The 25,889-nt window shown below is 38.3% G+C and overlaps 1 protein-coding gene across 14 annotated transcripts in view; it reads right to left on the reverse strand.

Moving 5' to 3' along the window:
- LOC106050505 (transcription factor 7-like 2) overlaps positions 1–25,889 on the reverse strand; it is a 138,289-nt gene that overhangs the window by 56,639 nt on the left and 55,761 nt on the right. For 5 of the 14 annotated variants that reach the window (XM_056020706.1, XM_013205473.2, XM_056020705.1 and 2 more), the window contains exon 3: positions 23,044–23,138. In XM_056020706.1, coding sequence (XP_055876681.1) covers positions 23,044–23,138 — 95 coding nt within the window. The other 9 variants (XM_056020707.1, XM_056020709.1, XM_056020710.1 and 6 more) reach the window with 9 other exon arrangements.

The following is a 25,889-nucleotide window of genomic DNA, read 5'->3' on the forward strand; positions in this document are numbered from 1 at the left end:
CTGTGCCGAGAGGGCTTTTTTTTTTTTTTTTTGTTGTTTGGTTACATGGCCATTAATCACAACAGCAATGGATATTGATGTTTCTAGTCAAGTTTACGGGGCATGACAAAAATGAAAATTCGCTTGGCACTTAGGCTCGTCCGCGAGCGAGGGTAGAGCGGGTTGCGATAAACGCACAGGTGAAGCCGTTTTCAAACGAACAAAAAGAAAGTCGGGGGAAGAAAAATCATACTTAGCAACTAATTAACCCCCCGGAGGACAATCACAGGTAACGGGAATACAGCAGTCTGACCCGGCTAGCTCCCGCCATGACCTTTCGCTCGAACAGAAATTATTTTTCTTCTCTTTACAGAAACAAAAGGTGCAGATGCTTATTAATAAGGTTTCTCGCAGCGGGTCTGACACCCCTCATCGAATAGACTCGCCCATTGTGACACCCGTCCATCAAAGCTCATGACTGCAGGGGTACAAGAGGCCTGCTTGCAAAAATATGGACTGTACTGAGTTAAGGAAAAGGGGAGGGCGGCAATCCTCTTGTGTTAGGCGCCCCCCCCCCCCCTTTCTTAAGAGAGGCACGATATCTGATAACGGGAGAGGATTTTGTGGGAGAATGCAGGCTTTTTTTTTTTTCGACGCTAGGGGTATATATGTATATAAAGTCTAGCAAAATAGGAGCACACAGCCTACTTAAAGTGTTAAGTAAAATTGTATTTATATTGTTGTTAGCTGGGGGAAAAAACACGTTTCTGTGTACTAGTCTATCCATACATAATAGCTAAATGTTACATATAATACCTTCTTTGTTTGACCATTTTGTCATAGGTTTGGGGGAGGGGGGGGGGGTAAAGTGTCTCTTTTGAGGAGACCTAACAGAGAAATAGGATTAAAAGCCTAAGTCAATCTTTGACAAGGTGTGTGTGTGTGTCTAGTCAGACGCATGTGTCAATCCCCCCTCTCCTTTCTCTTTTCACTTACCAAAGAGTTCGTTTGATTCCCCCCCCCCCCCCCACATGCCTACCCTTAGTTTTCTTTCAGATGCACACCACTCTATTAAATCCAGTAATGAGGGTGAGGACCCCCCCCCCCCCTGCTCCCCTCTTTTCATTCCCCTCAGCAGTTGACATCGTCCAGATACTATCGGGTATACATGTATGATAATTCTATTTTGACACGTTCATCCACTAGCTTTGGCCCCCGTCTTGCTGAAGATACAGTTTTCACCCGATAAATCTAATAGATAAGCCACCCATCTCCCCGTCAGCCTTGGTGCACTCTACACCCCCACATACTCCTCTTGTTAAAAAAATATTCTTTTTAGATATATATGGTAGGGTGGTTAGTGACTTGTGTTTTTCAGCTAATTTCACAAAGAGATTTGAGTCTGTGATCCGTTTTGAAATCACGAACAAAGAAAACAAATATGCATCATAGAAAGACCTAAATTGGCTCTTAAAACATGAGATACAGTAAAAACGTCAACCAGATGGTGGTCAAAATGAAAGCCATAAAATGATCAAACAAATTATGGGCATGATCATTATGAGAAGATTAGGACAAGATCGTCTCTGGACTACAATGTTGGCCAATGCACAAAGGGAAGAAACGATTCTGAATTATTGCTCCAGTCACGGCTTATATCTTGTATATTTTGACTTTTGTTTTGTTTGTTAAGACCGGCACATGGAGGCAGGATTCCGTGCGCCTAGAGTTCCAAAAGTCTGAAACTCAAAACTCTTTAGGACAGTTACGAAGTTTTTCTGAAACGTGGCCCAGTTTTAAATTAAACCTACGAGATACAGCACAAGCTGAATGTCCCTCAACTACATAGGCGTTTCCTTGGACTTTCTACTTAATCAAAATGAAGACTGAATATTGTTAGAGGTTCGAATTATTTAGAAAGAAAAAGAAAATGTTTCAATAATGAGATAATACATTGACACTTCTATTTGCCTCGCTTTGGTTTCACTAATCAATGTAAGACGTACCTTCAAAGAAAACAAAAAAGACTTGGTTCTCTAAATTTATTTATTTAGTCGAATTCGTGTCAATATGAACTCGTTTTTTTCCGGCTGATTCAGGCAGCACGTACCAAGCTTAGATTGCATTTACTTTAGTTATTATATGAGATTTTCCTAGCAAATGGCTTTTTAAAAAAATATTCTTGTGTCTGAAATTTGTGTTTATTTGGCTCTTTTTTTTTCTTTTCTTTTTTTTTTTTTTTTGCTAAGTTACAGTTAAGCATGTGTGCATTAGTAAGTTAGTAAAGTTTCCATTTCAGACATGTGGCCAGCACAACTAGTGTCAGCTACCCATTAGAGCTGGGTGGAGCCAGAGGCACCCTAAAGATCCCGAAATAAAAAATCCCAGTCTTCACCAGGATTCGAACCCGGAACCCTCTGACTCGGAACTAAAGCGCTTTACTACTCGGCCACCGTACCTCCATTTGTGTGCATTAGTTTCTCACAACTACGAACATTTATAATCAGCCAATTGATGGCACATTTAGGGATATGACACTTTCAGATTTGTAACATGCGAGTCAACTACATAAGAGAGAAATATTTCGCCTCTTCCAACCACTTCTATAGGCCTTACCGCCCTCACTGAGACTACCTCATTCGACCCCATCGCGGCTTAGACTACCTCATTCGACCTTACAGTCCACCACAGCACCCTAAAGTTGCATCCAAACCTGGCGACGTCTGTAGCAGAATATGTGGAAATCCTGGCACGTTTGAGTGACAGCCACTTCAGATGGGGAGGGGGAGAAAGTAGAACAAGCCTTGAAGAGAGAGAGGTAGGGGGGGTTGAGGTGATCGGTACATTGTCCCGACTTACTGGTCATAAGATGACCTCAAACTGGGGACAAGAAAAAAAATTTGGTCAAAACTCTGACCTCCGTGTCCGCTAAAGACCACGATAATGTTGAACTTTTTCCCGTTCGAGCAACCAATGCTTGACATAATGGACACGTCGGAGTGGACATTAAAACAAAAGTCTGGAGGAAGTTCTGAAAGTTAGCACAACAACAACAAACAAAAACATTTTGAAAACATTGAAGTGTGTCTAGTTTATATTGGGTGTCTGCCGAGAGCTAAACTTCTAACTTGTTAATCTAATTTCAAAAACTCGTTCGAAGAACAAGGTTATCAGTAACAAACAATACACAATACATATAGTGTCAAAGTATAGACTATTAGGACCGGAAAATCTTACCACAGAAAGCACATTTAGATGATGCGTTGCTATGATTGCATACTGCATGTATCCACAAGTCCTTCAAGAAGTGAGAAAATGAAAATCAATTTTTTTACTCCCTAAATTCAAAAGTGAGGCGCAAAATGACAATTTGTTTTAAAGATTCTACTTTCAAAGCGACTCTGTCAAGCAAGATCCAATAGAAACAAACGCCATCTTTTTTTTCCATTCATTTGAAAAACCGTTCATTTCTTACTTTAATATTTTCATGCTATTTACTATATACAAAAATAGCTATAACATACACTGATATTAACAAAAACCGCAATAATTATTACTATTGCAGTGCCACTCTATTAAAATGTTAAACAATCACCGGAAAACGTTTACAGAGTATAAAACTATGAAAACAAACGTTTATATACGTTTGAAAGTTGGAATAAAAACGTTTTCGAGGTTTTATTAACAGTGCCGAAAAGGGTTCAGCTAGATATCTTAGTGACTAGCGTAAACCTACAGACATCTTGTGGACTAGCGTAAACCTACAGACATCTTATGGACTAGCGTAAACCTAGACATCTTGGGAACTAGCGTAAACCTACAGACATCTTGGGAACTAGCGTAAACCTACAGACATCTTGGGAACTAGCGTAAACCTACAGACATCTTGGGAACTAGCGTAAACCTACAGACATCTTGGGAACTAGCGTAAACCTACAGACGTCTTGGGAACTAGCGTAAACTTACAGACATCTTGGGAACTAGCGTTGATCTACAGATATCTTGTGGACTAGCGTTGATCTACAGACCTCTTGAGGACTAGCGTAAACCCAAAGACATCTTGGGAACTAGCATAAACATAGGCATCTTGGGAAATAGCGTAAACTTACAGACATCTTGTGAACTAGCGTTGATCTACAGACATCTTGGGGACTAGCGTAATCCTACATATCTTTTGGTAACTAGCGTAAACCTACAGACCTCTTGAGGACTAGCGTAATCCCAAAGGCATCTTGATGACTAGCGTAAATCTACAGACCTCTTGAGGACTAGCGTAATCCCAAAGGCATCTTGATGACTAGCGTAAATCTACAGACCTCTTGAGGACTAGCGTAATCCCAAAGGCATCTTGATGACTAGCGTAAATCTACAGACATCTTGGTCGACTACGTAAACTTAAGAAGATTCTATTTATCAGCCATAGGGCGAGGCATTATTTTCTTTATTGTTATTGACATCATGAGACATGCTCCGACACTGGAGAGAGAGAGAGACTAGATAGCATTTATAGATCGAGAGATAGAAAGATACATAACATTATCACTTTGTTATTTTTTAAAATTATCTTCACACTAACTAAATAGTATCAATATAATAACTGTGAGATAAGCGTAATACAGATAATCAAGAGATCTTAGTCAAGTTTTTCATTAAAGTTATGGAATGATGATTCCAACTGAGGACTTAACATCAAGTCCCTAATGTACAGTTACTGTTTGTTTAGCTACCACAGCGCTTTGGTTTTGTGCTTATATTTCTGCTAGTTCACCAAAAAGAATGACATGGACATTTTGATAAACGAGATCTGGACCGATAGTTCCTATCTTCAATGAAGCATAAAACTAATTGAAAATATTGTTTAAGAAAAAAAAAAAAAGCAAACCAAAATGTGATTTGTTTCAAACTGCCAAACATTTGGCTCTGCACACCTGTACGTGGATGAATACGAGAGAAAAGTTTTTTCCTATACGTTAACATCTTGACAACTGAAATAGTTTCTGTATGGAGATAGATTGGATCACATTGTTCAATCAAGAAAGATCACATTTTTAAGTGGTAGTCTGAACAGTCGGCAGATCTGTTTGGTTTGTAGTTTGTAACGTTAGACGAACCAATCAGAACTGAATCGTAAGTCCTACATACGTTTGAGAAACAATATTTCTGAACCAATCAAAAATGAATCGCAAGTCCTACATACTTTTCAGAAACAATATTTCTTAACGTCTAATTATCTGGGGCAATAGTCTAATGACAAATGTGAAGGTTAGACTAGACTTGAAGAAAACATCAGATGTGCCATTTTGAGATGTCGAATCTAGGAGCAAGTGTCTCAAAGAAGGAGACATCAGATGTGCCCCCTTTTGAGATGTCAAATCTAGAAGCAAGGGTCTCAAAGAAGGAGACATCAGATGTGCCATTTTGAGATGTCGAATCTAGAAGCAAGTGTCTCAAAGAAGGAGACATCAGATGTGCCATTTTGAGATGTCGAATCTAGAAGCAAGTGTCTCAAAGAAGGAGACATCAGATGTGCCCCCTTTTGAGATGTCAAATCTAGAAGCAAGGGTCTCAAAGAAGGAGACATCAGATGTGCCATTTTGAGATGTCGAATCTAGAAGCAAGTGTCTCAAAGAAGGAGACATCAGATGTGCCCCCTTTTGAGATGTCAAATCTAGAAGCAAGGGTCTCAAAGAAGGAGACATCAGATGTGCCATTTTGAGATGTCGAATCTAGAAGCAAGTGTCTCAAAGATGCGTCCTATATGAGTGGGGGAGTGGTGTAGCAAGAAAAGCTCAAGAGCTGACCAACATAAAATCCCTTCCAACCATGTATCTAGCAAATATGGCAAGTTCAACTACACTTAACTACGAAACCTGACACTTTGTCACTAGCTACCAAGCAAATGAGCTTCACTTTAGGGTGTGTAGCTATCTACCTCAGAGACCGACCCAGCTCTATAGAAACTCCACAGCTATTAGAATCTGTAGATGGATCAAAAACATGTTAAATGTCCACGACACTACAATGTAGTGGTCAGGTCAGAGAAATAGAATAGAAAATAAGTGCGTTTAATAAGTTTAATAAATAATAAGTGCGTGAGTGTGGACGCTACATTCCCCCCCCTCTCTCTTTATATCTATATATAACTGTGTAGACTGTATACAATGTACAGAAGCGCCCCACTAAGAGACACGTCTAATTCGCCGCGTTAAGTTCCGGACAGACTCTCGTTCTGTCGTCATAAAATTAGTATTCCAGCCAGCTAGCCGTGGAGAAGGGCATTCAACATAAATGTGTCAAAAGACCATAAATAGGGAGTGAGAAATCTGGGCGGAACTCAGACTGTGGATAAAGAAAATACCCAACTTTGGAGGGCTGAGGTTGTTTTTTTTTTAAAGATTTCTTTTTCAACTGCGAACTTTTTTTTTTTTTTTTAATATTGCTACTTCGGTAGATCTATGAATCTTGAATTGCAAAATCAGAACATTTTCAGTTATTACTCTAACACTTCACCATCAAAAAGAATTCCACATATTAATATTGAAGTATCTTGTAAAAGGGTTTTTTTTTTTTTTTTAAATTCTGTTCGAAATTATTATTATTACTATTATTATTAAAAGTGATTCTTGAACGTTGGTCTCTGAAGAGATATTCCAGAAAAAGTCTCTTTCATTAACACCAACGCTCCTTCTTTTTATGGAGACGAGTCATTACGGGAGACGATGGGACCAATAGAGAAACAGACAACCCCCTCTCCCTCCCCCTCCTTAGGGTGCCTCAGGACCGAGACCAATCGTTATAGTAGGCTTCAACCCTAGCCTGCGACGTCGGAACCTGTGGGCAGTTTAGACCAATAGCTCATTGCCGCGTCACTGGTCTGACATATATATATAATCTTACTAAAACTTAGCCGAATCTTTCTAAAGGTAAGGTATAAATAACAAAGTTAAGTTTAAAAAAAAAGCTGAGGTGCTTAAGAACACAATACGTAGAAGTGGATGTCAGAGAAGAGGTTTATCAACTAGCAAGGTACGTGTCAATATTTATCTATTAATCCATCAAGCTACGCCCCTGCACCAGGGCCGCCTCTAACACATACAATCTAAGCAGGGGGCTTCAAGAGCGATTTGTGTCACGAATATTTTTTTCCCCTGAGCGCTTACATTTCATTCTTGTATAATTTGTATGGTTCTTGGTCTTTATAATCTTGGCTTTTCAACATTAGGAGAAATAGTTTCAAAACCCCTTCCCCTCCTATTGTACACTAAAATCTATTTGGGGTTGAGGAGGATAGGCCTAGACACCTTTGTTCTTTAAGAGTTCTCTGCATGAAGCACCATTTTGTGAAGTTTTTTTTTTTTGGTAATCTTTCTTCTTGTTTTATTATTTCTATTATAATATTTACAACCTACTTATTCATTTCAACCTTCATATTCATTTCAAACACCTAAAATGGTGTATCGTATAACTCGTATCAACTGTGTAGTATACAGTATAGTCTATGTGTTGAATACACATAATTCTACATGTGGCTTAAAAGTATAAAAGTGTGTCCTAGGTTCAATATAGACGAGCAACTCGCGACATTTAGCTGATGTCATTGGGTTCCGGTCTATTTTGGTGAACGTCTAATATTTGTTAAGAAACTAAAATGTCCTTTACTAAAACATATTCCTCTGTTTTCATCGCGCAGCTGTCTCAATTATGAGCATTGTGATATCAAGTGAACAATCAAAATCAATCATTTTGATACTAAATGAACAAGAAATTGAATGAAATATAAATCTTGCAATCCCTCAGAATAAATGGTTTTACATTTTAAAAAACAAATCAAGATACTGGTACTTTTCGCGGATTTATATGGAATATTCCCACATGTGGCAGCACTGACCACTACAAAATACTAGCACAATTCGTACAAGGTAAAAACATATAAACACATATACATGTTACATAGAGTAAAAAAACAGAAGTTCAAAGTCTTTGTTACGTGATGCAATGCAAGTACTGAAGGGGTAGGACCACGGCGTGGAGTACTTCTCTTTAGACCAAGATTTCGATACTTCTAAGTGGTACGGGATTATACTCTTACAGATAACAGCAAGTTCCCAAGTACCTAAAAGATAGTCCTCTTCAATGGGATTTTCCACATGTTTACTGCTCATTAAGAGGACACGGCCTCTTAACAAAGAAATTCTAAGCTAAGTAGCAAGACTCACTATTTTAATTTCTATTCAAAAGAATGAAAAAAAAAAACGATGTTTGAACATGAATAAAGGAACCAGCGTCCCTATACGACAGCCACTACGCCACCTCTTACCACTGAGCAGTTTTCACCAAGTTTGTTTTAGAGGGATCGGCGGGGGAAAGTGCATAGAGAATATGGCGGATAGAGTCATTTCTTGGGTAAGCAAAACCTCTTCGTGAGAACCCAGTCAAAGCGGTATATTACCCGAGTGTCTAACGCTGTTTGAAGTGTATCAGACAAATCTACTCTGCACACAAGTTCGAGATAGAGTAAGAGTGAAACGAGTTTTTGAGGACATTCCAACAACGACTTCTTTTGACAGATATTTCATTCCAAACACAGGTTTATCAAACTGGAGATAGACTATTCCAAAGCCTACAAGACTAGCTGGACAATTCAAACCTAAAGCCTATCCACACTAAATCTAGACAAATCATAACACAATACGTGAAATAAAATGCAGCTATACAAATATGAAACCCTACAGATCTAGCATCCATTCACATTGTCCATTTGTTGTCGTTATAACAAACCATAACACTAGACTGAACACTTTCCACCCCACCCCCCACTTTTTTCCCCTTTAAATGATTTAATTACATACTCGTATTAATAGACATTATACACAATTGAAGATAAATTACGGTATGCAAATCAACACAAAAGACAATGCTATTGAGAAACTGTACTGTGTCGATTATCTAAAAGCTTCCTATACAATTCTTCAATACGTTTAAAAAAAAAAAAAAAAAAAAAAAAAGAGAAGACACGTTGTTTATGATTATGAGAGTTATAGAGTCGAACGGTTCATGGTTCGTGCCCTGGTGAGAACTGTCCACTGTTTCGCTCTATTTAACTTCCAAATGAAAATGTGACCCTTATTGCTGCCTGTATATATGTTTGATGTCTGCATCATTCATTGTTTCAACACTTAAGTTTCACATGTGTATTTGGTTTTAAAAATGGCGCCGTAAGTCAATAAAACAAAAATATTAGCTCATAGCTATACCAGAACTCAAATGTAGCCAAGTGTTATCTCATGACGTTACATTCAAGATGATTGACCAGTGAGGACAATTATCACGTTAGATATAAGAGTTCAAGTTAAGCCAAAAAATATTTTTAAATCCCTAGAAAGCTGAAGACTCTGTGCTGTAGCTACCGGTCCTCACTAAATTAATAAATCGAAAAAAAGAAAGCGATTTTTAACAAAATATCTGGCACTGTGACACAAGTGTTTTGCTATAGGTCTTCATGCATAGTCAGTGGTAGCAATGTGTGATTGGAATAAGAACTTATGGAAAGACAAAGGCATGGCCCTCGGCACCAAAATCAGACTCGTGCGCTCGCTGGTCATGGCCACATTCTTATATGCTTGCGAGTCTTGGACGCTGACTGCAGAGCTAGAGAGGAGGATTCTAGCAATTGATTTGAAATGCTACAGAAAGATCCTAGCAACACAAACGAAGATATTAGAAACAGGGTTACTACAGCTATTGGACCCCATGATGACCTACTTACTACAGCTATTGGACCCCATAATGACCTGCTAAAAAAAAAAAAGCAAACTAAAACTCTATGGTCATATTACAAAGTCTTCGGGGCTCGCAGAGACCTTCCTTCGGGCAACAGTACCAGGAAAAAGAAGAAGAGGCAGACAGAGAAAGCGATGGAAAGAAAACATAAAAGAATGGAAGGGCCTACCAATAAAAGAGGCTCTATCCAAAGCAAAAGACAGAGAGGAATGAAGAAAGACGGTTGGTCCCCCACTCGTACGGTCGAGAGACTGTACACTGCACGTGGTAGGGATGTAACAAAGGCTCGCTAACCCGTCCAACCCCCCACTGATTCGTTCCCCAACGGGGGCCATACGCGCTGTGATGGACCCTCGCACGGGTTCGGTGGGACAGTATAGGCATACGAAAGGCCCCCACGCGGCTCGGCCTCCGGCCTCGCACGAGAGGGGGATACTCGTGTGGGGCTCAAGGGGGTCGTGTCCTGCGACATACCGGACGAGAGTACATGATCGTTTCGGATAAGTCGGGATTTCGGACAGAGGGATTGGTGAAGAGCCGATGCCTCATCCTGGCCATGGATAAAAGCCTTTCCCTGGTCAAAAGGTCCATAAAAGGGAACCGGAAGTTCTCGGACCTTCAGGACATCTGTAACAGGTCCCCCAACGGTCAAACAGACTTTGCGATAGGCAAAGGTAAAATCAGTCGTAACGATGTGTGATTGGAATATGAACTTATAGTTGGTGGAATCTGATGGTATTGAATTTATAAACTTTATAACACATTTATAACCTTACTGGAACTGTTATATCTTAATGACTCATTTGCTTATTATTAAAGAATGACCTAATGACCTAGTGGTTAAATGACCTTGTGTTGAATAACAGAGTGTCTGCAGATAATGAAATCTAAATTTATTCTAGTATAACCCGAAAAAAAAAAGTAGGGTATTAACAAGGGGGCGATATCGAGCCCAGGGTCCATCTTAAAATGCTATTTATTGTTTATTTCTATATACGCCTTCTAAATTCTGTTGTCCATTTATATTTTTTTCTATTCGCTACTGAACATATGCTTTAGTACCTAAATACTTAACTAGAAAATTTATATACCAATGGCACAAAGTCAAGATACGTAGTCCTCGCTAGATCTGTCGCAATGGCACAAAGTCAAGATACGTAGTCCTCGCTAGATCTGTCCCAATGGCACAAAGTCAAGATACGTAGTCCTCGCTAGATCTGTCCCAATGGCACAAAGTCAAGATACGTAGTCCTCGCTAGATCTGTCCCAATGGCACAAAGTCAAGATACGTAGTCTTCGCTAGATCTGTCCCAATGGCACAAAGTCAAGATACGTAGTCCTCGCTAGATCTGTCCCAATGGCACAAAGTCAAGATACGTAGTCCTCGCTAGATCTGTCCCAATGGCACAAAGTCAAGATACGTAGTCCTCGCTAGATCTGTCCCAATGGCGGAAAGTCTAGATCTATAGTCAGCAGAGTTAGAAAACTATCTGCAACTAGTATATATATATATATATATTTGTTGTGAAAGGTTGCCACCAGTTATTTCAAGATTCAATCTAGTCTATATTGATGAGTTACAGAAGTTTTTACCAGCATATTTTACACAAATACAAAAAAAAAAAAAATACAATGTATATGAGTGAAACATCAAAAAACAAAAATTCGGAAACTAAACAAGAACGAAGAGTTACTAGTCACATTTTGAAATAGTACCAATGATGTTGGTGACTATTTAAAAAAATATTTTTTCTTGTGAAATGTCAATTAACGTGACTATTTATGAGCTAGTATCAATAAAATGTAATATTTATATAAAATATCACTACATTTTACTATTGTTGAGATATCAATGACATACCAGCTAAATCCCTAAATTATATTATGATGTAATTAAATTATACCAACATATACAACATAAATAAAATAAATAATATTTATCTGATAATATCTATCAAATCCAATGGAGTTTATATGTATAAAAATATAATATTTCTTTGAGAAGTTACTAAATTATAATATTAAATAGAACTGTTATGCTTTTACCAATATAGTATCTATGCGAGATATAACATTTATACAGTAAAAAAAATGTGTCGAAAAGAAAATCTTACTTCCATAAATTGTAAGGTAGATTCGCAACAAACAAACAAAAAAAATAATCCGGAGTCAAGACTTCCAATGTACAAGGCTCAGGAACAAAATGTTTTAAATTTTAAATAGATTGTACGATGTTAAACTTCCAGATTTGTTGGTACCGAATACACATGAAAAGAAAAGTGTGTCTTGATCTGGTTTGAAAACTGCGGATCACAACTAAAAATAGAAAAGTGTGTCTTGATCTGGTTTGAAAACTACTAACATTAAAAATTCTTCAACTGGGAGGCACATTAAGCTACAGGAATCCAATGTTTTATTTATCGACTACATCTGCCTTTCACAGTTTCACCAAGTTTTGTGTTTATTTTGTCCATGAGCCCAAGTTGCTTGAGTTCCAATAAGTTTCCTACCATTTCACTGACTATATAAACGATAAAGTTAGGAGAGAGTCAAGAATAAGCAAACAATACCCCCCACCCCAACCTTTTTTTACTTATTATGACGTCAATATATTTTTATGACGTATTATCTACATTTTTTAAGTCTACACAAAACTTCTCACATTTTTGCTTTCATTACTTCGTACCGGACCGGGATCAAACTGCCCGGAGTAAAAAAAAAAACGTCGGGAGACCATTTGAAAACTAATATGTAGGAAAATCGTAGGTAGAATATTTGAAATGTTATATCTAGCCTATTAGTAACGGTCATACAAAACTATGTTCGTCTTTGAACAAATTAACCAATCTAGAAATCAATTCTACAAGCTATAGGAAAACTGCAGCACTTAATACGCTGATATTGATATGATGTATCCTATCTATACAAAGATATAGATATGATGTATCCCACCTATACACATAGATTTGTTTTTTTAAGTTGATTAAATGTCTAATTTACAAGATCTAGATTTAAATCTTTTCTTTTTTAATTAAAAAGGGTATAATTGGAAAGAAATCTGAAATGATTGTAGCATCCAGATCTTAAGTAGCTCTAGGTATCTACATTTCATTAAATTAAAAAAAAACAACCTGGCGTCAGTTCTCAATATTGTGTGTAAATGATACTAGGCTGAGTCTGATTTCGTCTGATGTAGATAACAAAAAAAATATTTACATCAAAATGGATTTTAATTTGTATCGTCTTGTTCTAACAGTTTGTTTAAATTTCACAGCTAGAGATACGAGGGACTCAATAAACACATTTCATTACTGAAATATTCAAGGCATCGAAAATAATTGGGGAGGGAGGGAGGGGGGAGCATCAGTATGTGTGAAATTACTTAGAGAAACTTCATTTTTATATTTTGCTTTGTTAATATTATTATCAAGTGTCAATTTCATTATTGAAAAATAAAAGGAATTGAAAGTGAGCTAATACTAGGAATAATGGAGGGGAAAAAAAACAAGAAAAATGTGTCTGAAGTAACTTAGAAAAACTTGTTCATTTGTATATTTTGTTTTGTCCACAGTACTATCAAGTATCAATCTGTATTGTAAATAACAATGCTATAAAAACGAGCACAAGAAATAGGAAACAGGCGACTAGAGACAAATGTCGACTGAAATGGAGAGAACTTCTCTTTGTCTCGGGTTGCCTCTCCAATTCTTTCTTTCTCCGGAACATGAGAACTTAGACAGGGCTCATTCAATTAGACAGTTTTGTGTGCGTTTTTAGGGGAATTTTGTTTAGGATAGATTTTTAAATATTTTATATTTCGTACACACACACACACACACACACACAAACCGCTTCAAGTTTTGAATGCAATTTGTAAATTTTGTCTAAAGAGATATAGTGAGAACAACAAGTCAAATAGGCCTACTCGTAAAACAAGTCTATCAAAAGTAGACACATCATTTCTAAAGAGATATACTGAGAACAACAAGTCAAATAGGCCTACTCGTAAAACAAGTCTATCAAACGTAGACACATCATTTCCATCTAATAGACAGAAAACCTCTTCGACATCTTTGTGCTTCAATTCCGCTGACAAAAGGTACGACATTTGTATTGAAATGTTCATGATGTTCAAACTAAAGACAATAGATAAGGAATAAAGACTGACTTCCCTCCACCAGCGTATTGCTATGTGTGTATTCACTCTAATTCAATTGACACCCCTTCCCACCCACCTAGCCGTTAGTGTTGTCTACATTGTTTACTCAAGCCTCAAACCAAAACCCATTGATAGAAGCCTCTATGTAATGATGTGTTGGGATCTTTACAACAGAAGGACATTCCTAGGTTGCATTTCTTGCTTTTACAAATTAGATCCTAACATACACATAGTCTAGATATTTCCTCACGTACACAGTCTAGTTATATCCTAACAAGCACATAATCTCGTTAAATAATCTAGAGAAATGATGTTAGCGCAATAGAAAATCTCTTTCGAAGATTAAATAATTTTAATTGTAAATCTTCTATTAATTTAAAACAAAAAAAAAATGAATTCTCAAGTTTTCTTATTTTTTGTTTCAAATTGGATAATTACGATAAATCACAGCGATGTGTGACATTTGAAAACATCATGCCTATTAGATGAGCTACATTTTCTAGGTATAAAACTAGATTTGAAAATTTAAAAAATCTAGAATGGTTTTAACTTCATTTACCTTAATTTTAGTTCAGTCTTTCAATTATCTAACCCTAGATCTGGGTGGTAGACCTTTTAAATTTGGAAACAGACCAAAATAAATTTCTTGGAAATAAATATATCAATTAGATCTAAATGCTCAAAAGTAGTAGGTCTAGTATGAATATTATTAAGTTAGCTTATTGTCTGGTGTACCTCTATCAATACAAACATTGATATGCCATCTGAATGTTTGGGGTGGGTCAAACATTGACTAGGAGTGACAAATTGTGTTTGCTGTTGATTTAGCTTCTAGTCTAGATCTAAATTTAGATGTTTCCAACATAAGGGAGAACCCCAAAGCGCCTTCCGAAAATCAGATCTAGACCTAATGTAGGTCAACTTAAATAAATGAATAAAAAAAAAATCTTTGTAAAAAGCACAGTGGCACCAGACTGATTTATATCTCTGGACGTTTGATAACAGATGTACGAGGTGTTTCATTACAAACTCAAGAATCGAATTGATCTATGCGTAAAGTACTTACTGGTAAAAGGTCTAGCACACATCCAATAGTGCATGGTTCCGGCAGAAGACACGGGCATACGGGCAGAGCAGGGGTCATCTTATCTAGCAGCAAAGTGCTGCACGTCGAGCACATGCTGCCCGGCAACACCATGTGACCGGCCGGACACTCGGTGACTGCAGCACACTGACCAACCAAACGATGGTCAAGTGCACGCAGGGATTCTCTGCTGAACGTTGTCAAGCGTAGGATCTCCTTAGAAATTCTCCACAAGTTTCTATATATATTTCTTTTTTCTAATCACTGTAGGAATTACTTCTATGAATCGAACACAAGAATCACAGCAAACAAAACACGTGTAGGTTATTCGCGTTATTAAAATCCACTCCACATGATACAACACAATGTATTCGTAAGTAGATATGTATAAGTAAATTACTTTAGATCTCGGTGTTTACACATTCCAACATCTAAGCATAAGAAGAAAATTATGCGATTAAACATACGCCGATATAGAGTAGAGATATATTTGCAGCCTATAGCAAACTGCTAAGTCTTAAAGACCTAGATCTATATCTAGTTAGTAACAATTATTAAGGATACAAATATGAAGTTAAAGCCCGATTTAAAAAAAAAAAAAACGAAGACTTCAGCCAATAATACAAATATCGAAAACACAAAAAAAGATCTAGATCTAGATCTATAAATCTTAAAAGCGATGACTTTGAAAATCTACCATTTCTTACGCATTCGGTGTATGACTAGTCTACATACTACCTAGGATCAGCAGTATACTGCACACACCAATTGATCTAGATCTACGTGTTGGCTATCTCTATCCAATGGTGCCGCGGTGAGAGTTTGACTTAGGACGATGCTAGGAAAGCAAATCGGAAGCTTCCATTGTGCTCGCCTCCACGCCTTGGTGTTTCAGATCTCCAGCGAGTAATTAAAAGTGAACTAACGGAACTTCTGCATCTAGGCTGGACGTATACCAGTGGCACTTCGGCAATTAAGGTAGAAGGGCGGGGTGAGGGTGGAAGACAGTGGGGGAGGGGGGCTTGTCTCTGGATATTACACAAACCTTTATCTTCTCAATATTTCCTCTTGTTTGCTCGTGTGCAGCACTATGGGGAAAGGGGGAAGACTAAAACAACGAGCCGCCTATCAAGTGGCGTAATTAGCGGGCAATCAAATGATGGATCTTATTAAGCATTCCAGACTAATCTATTTGCTTGAGGTCGCATTACCGAATCCATTTGTTTTATTCCCTAGTAAAAAAAAAAAAAACACAATCTCAAGAACACGCATCCGATCATCGAACAAGAACACACAAAAAAGGAGAAATTTGTAACTACAATGTAAGTATCATTAAATGTAGGCTATTTAGGATAATGAAAACCGTTATATAGTAAAATGTGTCGACATTCAATAGATCTAGATACGTTGATTCACCGTGAATACAACAGCACTTCGCTCAAACACCATTATGACTAACGTTTGAATTGAGCAGATTGTGGGGTGAAATGCCGCTATCTCCAGGTTCAAAACTGATACAACTACGTGGAAACAGAGCCGGCTCTACCTACTTCGCTCGTCATAAGGTTCGCATCGAGTGAAGGGCGGGCTATGTAACAGACGAGTGCAGCTGGCGAGCTAATCAAAACCTCCAGGTATGACACAAGCCGAACTGGCGAACTGACCTCGAGTGACCGCTTTCGTTAACATGCCGGGCACTAGAGTAGCCCCCTACACTGTACACACACACTTACACAAGAGAAGCCCGAGGTAGAAGCGACAACGGAGAACAGGAGACGTAATCCAATGAAACTGTACGAACAACACAAAATAAATTTACAAAAAAAAAACTCCCAACGGGACAACATCCTAAGCGAGGAGCGCTCCGAGGGCATAGTGCGACGCATTCAACTGACGCCCTCCATCGTACGCCAGCTCGACACAAGTACTAACACTATCCACCGAGCCAGAAGCGGCGCTATAGACCGCAAAAGGGGAGGGTGCACCGGGCAGAACATTGAAGAGTACGTGTGTGTGTGGGGGGGGGATTACATTTATCCATACAGTTTAAATGACGCTGCGGCCTCCACACTGACTGTAACCACTTTTTTTTTTAAAACAATTTCCAGTGAAACGAGTGGGGCTTCTGAATGTTAGGTTATTGTTTTGACTTGCTAGCGCCAAAACGGAAAAAGCACTTCAATATTATATTCATACGAGCGGAAGAGGAGGTGCCGGGAATGGGGTATAACTCCAGGGACGGGGGGGGGGGGGGGGGTATACCTCCAGGGACGGGTACTGTGCATGGGTGAGGGCGGTCGCAAAATGCTATAGCGACTCTCGAAATCTCTGGCACTGTCGCTGTAGGAGGGGGTGAGAGCTCTTAGATCTGCCTTTAACAGTGTTCAACGAGTTGAAAGTTTGTTTTATAAACTGATAGGGAACTTAGTTTGGAAGGTTGGGAAGAAAGCGCCCTGAGGAGTTTCAGACTGAAGTTACCTACTTTTTGTTTTTTGTTTCACCCCCACAGCCTCAACAAACAAACAAGAAACAAATTAAACAAAACTCTGGGATCAAAATCACTCCCCCCCCCCCACCAATTAAAAAGAGCAAAACTCTGGGATCAACATCACTGCCCCCCCCCCCCCCCCCAAACTTTAAAACATGAAACAAACAAACAAGAAACAAACAAAAAACAAGAAACAAAAAACATAAATTGCGATGGGAAAAGTTCAGTTTGAGGGGAGGGAGAGCATCCTCCTGTGTGTGCACCCCCCTCCTCCCGATCTGACTTCAGGGGCAATCTATCATGTCAGTTGTTAAGCCATGACACTTGACAGCCCGCCAGTCGGGGAGGGAAATCCCACACCATGTATACACGAGACGAGAGAGAGAGAGAAGAGGGAGAAACAGTCAAGACGGTGGGGTGGTATGCAAGGGGGTGGAGCCTAGCGATGCCAAGCATACAGTTCACAGAAATCGTCTCTCTCTCTCTCTGTCAATTAATTTAAAAGTTCTTATTGTTCTTATTAAATCTTCACTTTCAAAAAAAAATCTCTCTACCTTAGAAGTACTTATCAACAAACTTATTTCATTATTTCACGTCACGAAACATGTCCAACAAACAGGACTCCCTATGGCCTATCAAAACGTGAGCTCTTGGTCGAGGTCGGGAAGGACTGGGCTAATCGAAACAAGACTCACAAATCAGTTTACACCCCTCACTGATCGCCCTACTCTCTTGACAAAAAAAAAGGAGGGGGGTAGTGAACTAGCCTGGAATGGGAGAGGGGAAGGAGAGGAGCACTGTATCGACAGGATACGGCAGCCATGCGGCGGTATCTCACAACAGGTGTAAGAGCGGAGGTGGCACCACTACTCTTTCCCGCCTTACTCCTCCCCCCCCCCCTTTTTCTTTGAAACAATAGGCTGACCCCGCGTACATAATTCTTATAATGCTGACGTCCATTAGAACAATGCCATGTCGGTATATCAAAGAAAAGTACAGTCTCTCATTGCACATTGATTTATAGGACAGTCGGGAGTCATGGGGGAGTGGAGTTAAAACCTGTGACCTTCATGGCTGTATCATAGGTCCAGCTCAGTGACCTAAAGCCGCTAATGTACTTTACACCCAGCAAATCTAACAGGAGCCGTACTGAAATCTGTCATTTAAACATTGGAATTAACACCGGGATTCAAACTCGTGACAAATACATATACATACATACTGTGTCAAAACGATGGTGCTTGAACTGAAACTGGACGGCCGAAGTTAACAACAACGGCTACTGTTAGGAAGATATGACCTTAAGGGACCTTTCCCCTGTGGTCTACGTATCTATCTTGTAGAACAAATGTTATAATTCATGCTCGTGTACTGTATACAGTTTATTCAGACCACGAGCATATTTTTATTTCATTTTTTGTAATCATGCATCTGGATCTAGATGTAATGGTTGAAAAAAAATATAATGAACTTTAACATTAAAGAAAGGAGAGGGGAGACTACTGCATAAAACGTGTTTAGTGACATGGTTTCAAATTGTCACAATGAAAGTTATAGCTGACAAATTCAATGATAGGTTAGTACCAAAAGTACTTTGCAAATTATGTTGAGATAGAAATTCTTAATGTTGTTACTGATTTATTACTTCATAGTATAGCCATTCTTGGTACAGTACACAATAGTTGAAGTTTGATAAAACAATAGCAATGTGGTCGAGAATGAAATTATTCAGTTATAAGTATTTATCATAAAAACATGGGAAATAAATACGATATTTGTGTTAATTGTCCATCATTATCAAGTGAAAGCATAAAGGAAATATTTGTCACAAAATTTCTTTAAAAAAAATAATAAAAAACTTAGAGGCAAAAGCACAACTCCAGGTTTTTGAGGGGCTAGAGACTTTGAGTTAGAGCCTGACGAAGAAGTGCATTAGTCTTGTTCAGAGCGGCACGACACGCCAGACACTCTGGGACACGCTAGAGGGACACACGCTAGAAGAAGAGTAGCAGCACGTCGTGAGAATCCTTGAAGTCCAAGCAGTCTGCCCAGTGAAACTAATCGCCTTCATCAAATCCTGAGTTTGTCCATGACGCGTTACAATCAAGTCATCCTTTTGTCTAACACCAACAAATTATGATATTAATAAATAGACCGACATTAAAAGCATATCAGTACCCACCCCCCGCCCCCAACTCTTTTGTTTTCTTAGTGCCCAGCTTCCACGGTGCGTGTGTGCGTTGGTCAGAGAAGAGGGGGGGCACTCGTAGTCAGGCTCTAGGAGTCCGAGGTCTAACGTGTCAAATACCTGAGATATGACGGTGCATAATGAGAGAGAGAGAGAGAGAGAGAGAGAGAGAGAGAGAGAGAGAGAGAGAGAGAGAGAGAGACGTATGCTGGGGGAAGTCTATTCTTCTTTTTTTTAAAAAAAAAAAGGGGGGGGGGATTTAATAAAAAAAAAAACCCACAATGATTGAATGTGTTGGTTAAACGACAGAAAGTTTCGTTCAGGGCTATGGCCTAATATTCAAGCAACAAGAGCAAATATAAGCCATTCTTGTATCCACTCTTTTGTTTTACTTTCAACCTTTTAAGTTTTTTTTCTTTTAAAACTAAAAAATCAAAAAGGTTTAAAATTTCATTTAGTTCAAGGGGGTACAAATGATGTGGGATAATTGTTTCACACACATATATCGACTCCGCGATTGACAATTCCATTCATGAAAAAAAAGAATATAATTAGAGAAAAAAATATATTTCATTAAATTATCAGGTTTCTTAGAGGGATACAATTCAGGTAGTCAACTTATCAGTGTCAACCGGTATTTTTTTTTTTTTTTTTTTTTTTGGGGGGGGGGGATGTTAATAACGTAAAAGAAGTGAGTAACAACTAAGATTTTACACGTACGTACTCACTGTCTAGTTATACGTTTCAGAGCCAGTTATTTTGAAGAGTAAAGCGTTATAAATTACTTACATGTATCATTGCCCAGCGGCCTAATTGTGCACATCAGGCGTTCTAGACACTAGAAGAGCACTGCTCGTTTCCTCACAAAACATTGCCCTAATTTATCACACAATATCCCCTATTGCCTCCATAGACAGGGCTCTCTCAAGACATTACCCCCCCCCCCGTTTCCACCATGAAATCCAGACAAACTACATTATACAATACAACTTCAAATGAAATGTCGCGGCCCTTATACTCACCAAGATGGCTGGGGGCAACATAAAAAAAAACCTATGAAAAACTATATTTAAAAAAAAAGTTGGGTGTTATAAACAGAGGGACAGAGTTTAAAAAGTGTGAGGGGGGGGGGGGGAGTGCTAGGTCCAAACAAAAAGTCGTAAAGTCATTTTGTTTGAGATGTTCTCTAGCAACCGACATTCTCTTCCCAACGGTCTTTTAATTCCTTACACCGGCACGCAGTAGCGCTGACACATTGCTGAAATTCCGGAAAGCCTCACCCCCCTCCTCCTCCTGCACTATAGTTATCTATTCTTTCTCTCCCCCCTTCCAATTCCCCCCCCCCCCCCGTGATGGGGAGATACTGGGATGTTGGAGCTGAAGCTTGTCACGTGATGAGGGGGAACCTGTTAGAAAGATGTCCAATAAAGAGCCTGCAGTGCGCGTGTCATACTTTACTGACAGGCTGACTCCATGTTATTGTCTAAAGACATGACACAGATGAAATATATTTGTGACATTTGAATATCTAATAAGAAGGTAAAAAAAAAAAAAAAAGCAAATATTTCAGAATGCACCTGAAGAAATGAAACAAAACATGATAGCCCAGCAGGAACAAAGGAAATAGAAAATTCAAACATTTGCTGTTTAATGGAAGCAGAAAAAGATTTCCGTTAAGTCTCAGAATGTGGTTAAAAACAAATGGAAGTCGCAGACGACAAAGAAACCGTTTTTAAATTGTCCTAAGCCCATTCTTTATTGTATATATTTAATGTAACGACATCATTTCGCGTCAGAGACAGATAAATATACACCACCAGCAGCGGGGGGGGGGGGGGAGGCCCGATGTTTGTGTAGACCATGTATAAACAAGACTCCCCAATCCTCATTTTAAGGTAACTCCGGAGGGGTCATGGGACGGCCCCAATACCGTGAGAAGTCTGTGCTCTTGCATCACTGTTAAAATATCTCGCCAAGAGAGATCCCGCACCGAGGGCGAGCACAGGGGCGAGATCAGAATGCATGTGTTTATTTAACTTGTCTGACGGCGATCTATACATCACCTTGATTAATACACAATGTAATAGTTGGGAGCGCAAAATAACGACTAATTTTTACAGTGACTAATTGTTTTAGTTATGCAAATCAGGTCACATGGATACGGTGAGAACGGACAAAAAATGTGGCACAATATGTCATTCTCGCAAAAGAAAAAAAAATATATGGGGGAAAAAAAGGTGGGGGGAGATCCAAAATGGACCCTGTATTTAATTAGGACACGAAGACAAGCAAGTTACAAGCAGGTTAATTTATTCACGTCACTATCGTTATTACAGTAGACAAACGATTTGTTGAGTATTTTAAAGAGATATGGGTTTAGTGTGCAGAGATCAAGCAGGGGTAACTCTGTATGAGAAAGTGAGCAGACATATTTATTGGCGCTGAAAGTCGATGTGGTCAGTGGGCTATTTAATTTGGGACAAATTTGTTTCCCTACCTATGAATGAGGCATGCTTTTACAAATTATTATTTCTACTAAATGAGCTTTTGTTTCCTTTAAATTGAAGAGAGTTAGCTGGACTGCAGTGAGTTCATGAATCAAATGAAGCAAAGCAACTAAAAACAAACAGAGAAAACTATTAAATAGAGTCGCCCACTTGGAAAGTCCTATTATTGCCCTGAAGTTGTGAATTTTTAGTACTAATATTTAAACACGCAAGTATAAAAATAAATACTTAAAAAACAAACAAACCACAAAGCTTAAAATTAGGTAAGAACCGCTCAATTACTACTGTATTTCTTAATACTGCAAGATTTATATCCCTTTTTCTATATAAAAATAAATTAAGTAATTACCACTAATTAACTAATTGGTTAATTTTAAAAAATTGATTCATGCGTTTTCATCGACAATCAACAATTCTGCAAAGTTTCAACTTGATCCGAGAATGGGACATGGCAGAAGAAATGCGTAAATTCAAGAATCCTGCCAGACAGACTGACACTGACAGACAGACAGGGAGTTAATATAAGCCTCGTAACAAAAATAATAATATTACAAATAAAAGATGAAACAACAGTAAAACATTTGTGAAAACAAAAAAAAAACAAAAAAAAAAAACTATGTGATCCTAATGTTTTAAACTTTCAGACATTGACCATCTAGACCTAGTAGGCAAGAGAGTCATTGAAGTACTTTGTTGAAATAATATATGAATGTACTTCTATCACGTGGAAGTGAAAAGCCGATGCCTTACAAATGACATGTTTAACTGCAGCTGTTAATGAGCAGATACATTCTCTCACAAGCGGACACAAAAATAAAATGATAAACAATGAACAGCAGATCTAATAGCGTGACTTACCCCATTTGGGTAGGCCGAGGCATATGGAGGGATGAAGAAACCGAGAGACCCTGGGGGGCCGTGACCAGGTGCTGCTGGCCCAGACGTTGACTTTTCTGAAACAAACAAAACAAATAAAAATTAATTAAAATAATGCATTTATACTGAAATTAGAACTCAAATTATTTAAATAACAAAAGCAACTCATTAACAATATCAATCGAATTATATATTACAATAAACGCAATAACATCTTTATTATCCATTAGAAGAATTATTTACACAGTTTGTGTTTTACATATAACAAAATCATTCTAATGATAATAAACGAAATAGACGTTCATAATACTTTCTTCTCAGACATTACATGTGGAATCTATATATCTTAGTTCGATAGTATTGAAATGGTTTGATTACCAGGTCAATCACAGACTCTTATAGAAAATATATATTTAAAAAAATTAAAGAAACTATTTTAAAACAAAAAAAAAGATAACTACGTAATCCTTAATTAAACAGATAATACTAAACTAGAGATTATATGAAATAAATAGATGGATAGGTCGCATTTACCACATGTAGATAGGCAATATTGTCCAATAAACAAGTTCCCATAACTCAATAAATACACGAGGACAACACTGGTTACCTCCCTTGCGCTATAAAAAAAAAATCCTGTTGATTTTCTTTTAAAATGATAAAAATTTCGAATGGAAGATATAGATTGAGTATTTTGTATACTAAAGAGAAAAATATCAGTAATAAAATATTTTTTAAAATAACGATTGATTGTTCCTATCTGCTAAACGCGTAGCATGGTGGACTAGAGTTTTAAATAAGAAAACTAGAAACGAGTACTAAGCATAAAACGTCGATAACATTGTCGGATACTGCCAGTTTGTTACATACAATCGTGAAATATAATAAATAATAACACTTTTTTTTCAAAATGCAGATTATTATCTCCCACTCATGATTGGTTACTATGTGCTTACATTTACATTCCAAAACTAATCTAACTATGAAGTCATCAAACGTTATGGGAATTCATTGTCTCATTTCATCCTCCCTGGTCATTCACAATTTAAAATAATTAAAAATAAAACAACAAAAACTCCTTGTGTCATTATTTGAGATGAATAATTGGCTTAAAGAGCAAAGGGAGACCACCATTCTACTCGTGACAGTGTTGAGACTTTACTTGTTGCTGAACTTGACTTCTTCTCCTCACGTCATTGACAGTGCTTAGAACGAGCTCCAATCTAGACCAGCTACTAGCAGAGTAGTGGATCTGAGTGGTCCCCTTCACCTCGGAGGATGAAGAGATGGACTGTCAAAGGTGGATGAAACAATAGGACTGCTAGCCCTTACGCACAATGTGTCACGTATCATAAGGACATAGTACCATGTCACGTACCATGTGGCACAGTACGTCACGTACCATGTGATACAGCACCATGCCACGTACCATGTGACACATTACCTAGGCCGTAATCATGTTTAAAGTTACGAAAAAACTTCTATTCAGACATCTGATATGCCATCCCCCACCCCCTTTTTACTTTTTTCCCCAAATCATAAACACATACACATATAGAATGTTCAATAGCAAGACGCAGACCAGGCCAGTCCTCGACCTACTTAAGCGACCACCCCCGCAGATAGCATGTAAGCTTTCATGTTGCTTTTTTTTTCTCTTTTTGTTGCGCAAACGAGTTGAAGCTAAAACAAAGGAGATTTTCAAAAAAAAAAAAAAAGGTAGAAATAGTAGATCTACCCTTTTACCGAACACCCTCCCCTCCCTCCTTCTGTGCGCCCGATACACCCCGCCACAGCCTTTTGAAAGCAACACAAAATATCTCAACGGATATTTCCATCTCGCTCTTCAAGTGTTGGATCTTGCGTTTGATCTCGCCGGGGGTCAGAGTTCACGTTTAATTGCACCTGATGGGGCCAATGGAGAAAGCGACAGGCAAATAAAAACAATAAGTAGATGCACCTGTCGATAGGGGGCGCCCTTTGATCGCGGCTTTGCCTTGCACGTCTAGGGTGGCGCGGAGGCGGGAAGAAGTATGTGTGGGGGTGGGGGGAGAGAAAAGTTGTCGCTTCTCCTAATACTACAACCCTGACCCGTCATTCCATACATAGATATATGTATAATTCGAATATATATATAGCAGTATGTAAAAAAAAATATACAAGGATCTATCTACTTTCTATTTCTTATAACTGAAAGGACAACTTTAAACACTTTGACTACACTGAATATTTTGGCAACAAGACAGAAATGTCTTGCATGAAACATTGTTCAAGTGTCTCGAACTCTCTTGTAGATGTCAGTGACTGATGATAGTCCAAGCAACAAAAACAAAACACAAAAAACAAGCAAAACAAATTGTTGACCAGGTGGACAAACATAAACAGTCTCGTTTTATAAAGCAATACCTTACAAACCAACTGAAAAAAAAGAAACAACACCAACAACAAATAAATATACAATGTAGATAACCATCACGGAGAGCCAAAGAAGAGAGCAACTATTTTAATAGTCCATTCAGAAGTTAGTTAAGAACTCATACAGCGAGAAAGTTGAGGTCCCCGATTTTTTAATGATTTTTATTTCGCGAAATAAATACAACTAATTATACTTTTGATTGAAAGGAAACACATAGAATATAGATATATAAATCTGAAACTCAGCATAAAACTAAGAAGAATACGACAGGACTTGAAAGATCTAGCCCATGGTTTGTAAGTGCAGAGGTATGTTGGAACAAGCTCTAATTGTCTAACTGGTGCCATAACTGGTTTCGATCAGGCCGCTATGAACGGAATTTCAAGCCACCAAACAATGGGTCCTACTAATG

This window comes from Biomphalaria glabrata, chromosome 2 (genome assembly GCF_947242115.1).
Source record: "Biomphalaria glabrata chromosome 2, xgBioGlab47.1, whole genome shotgun sequence".
In the NCBI taxonomy this organism is placed as follows: Eukaryota; Metazoa; Mollusca; class Gastropoda; family Planorbidae; genus Biomphalaria; species Biomphalaria glabrata.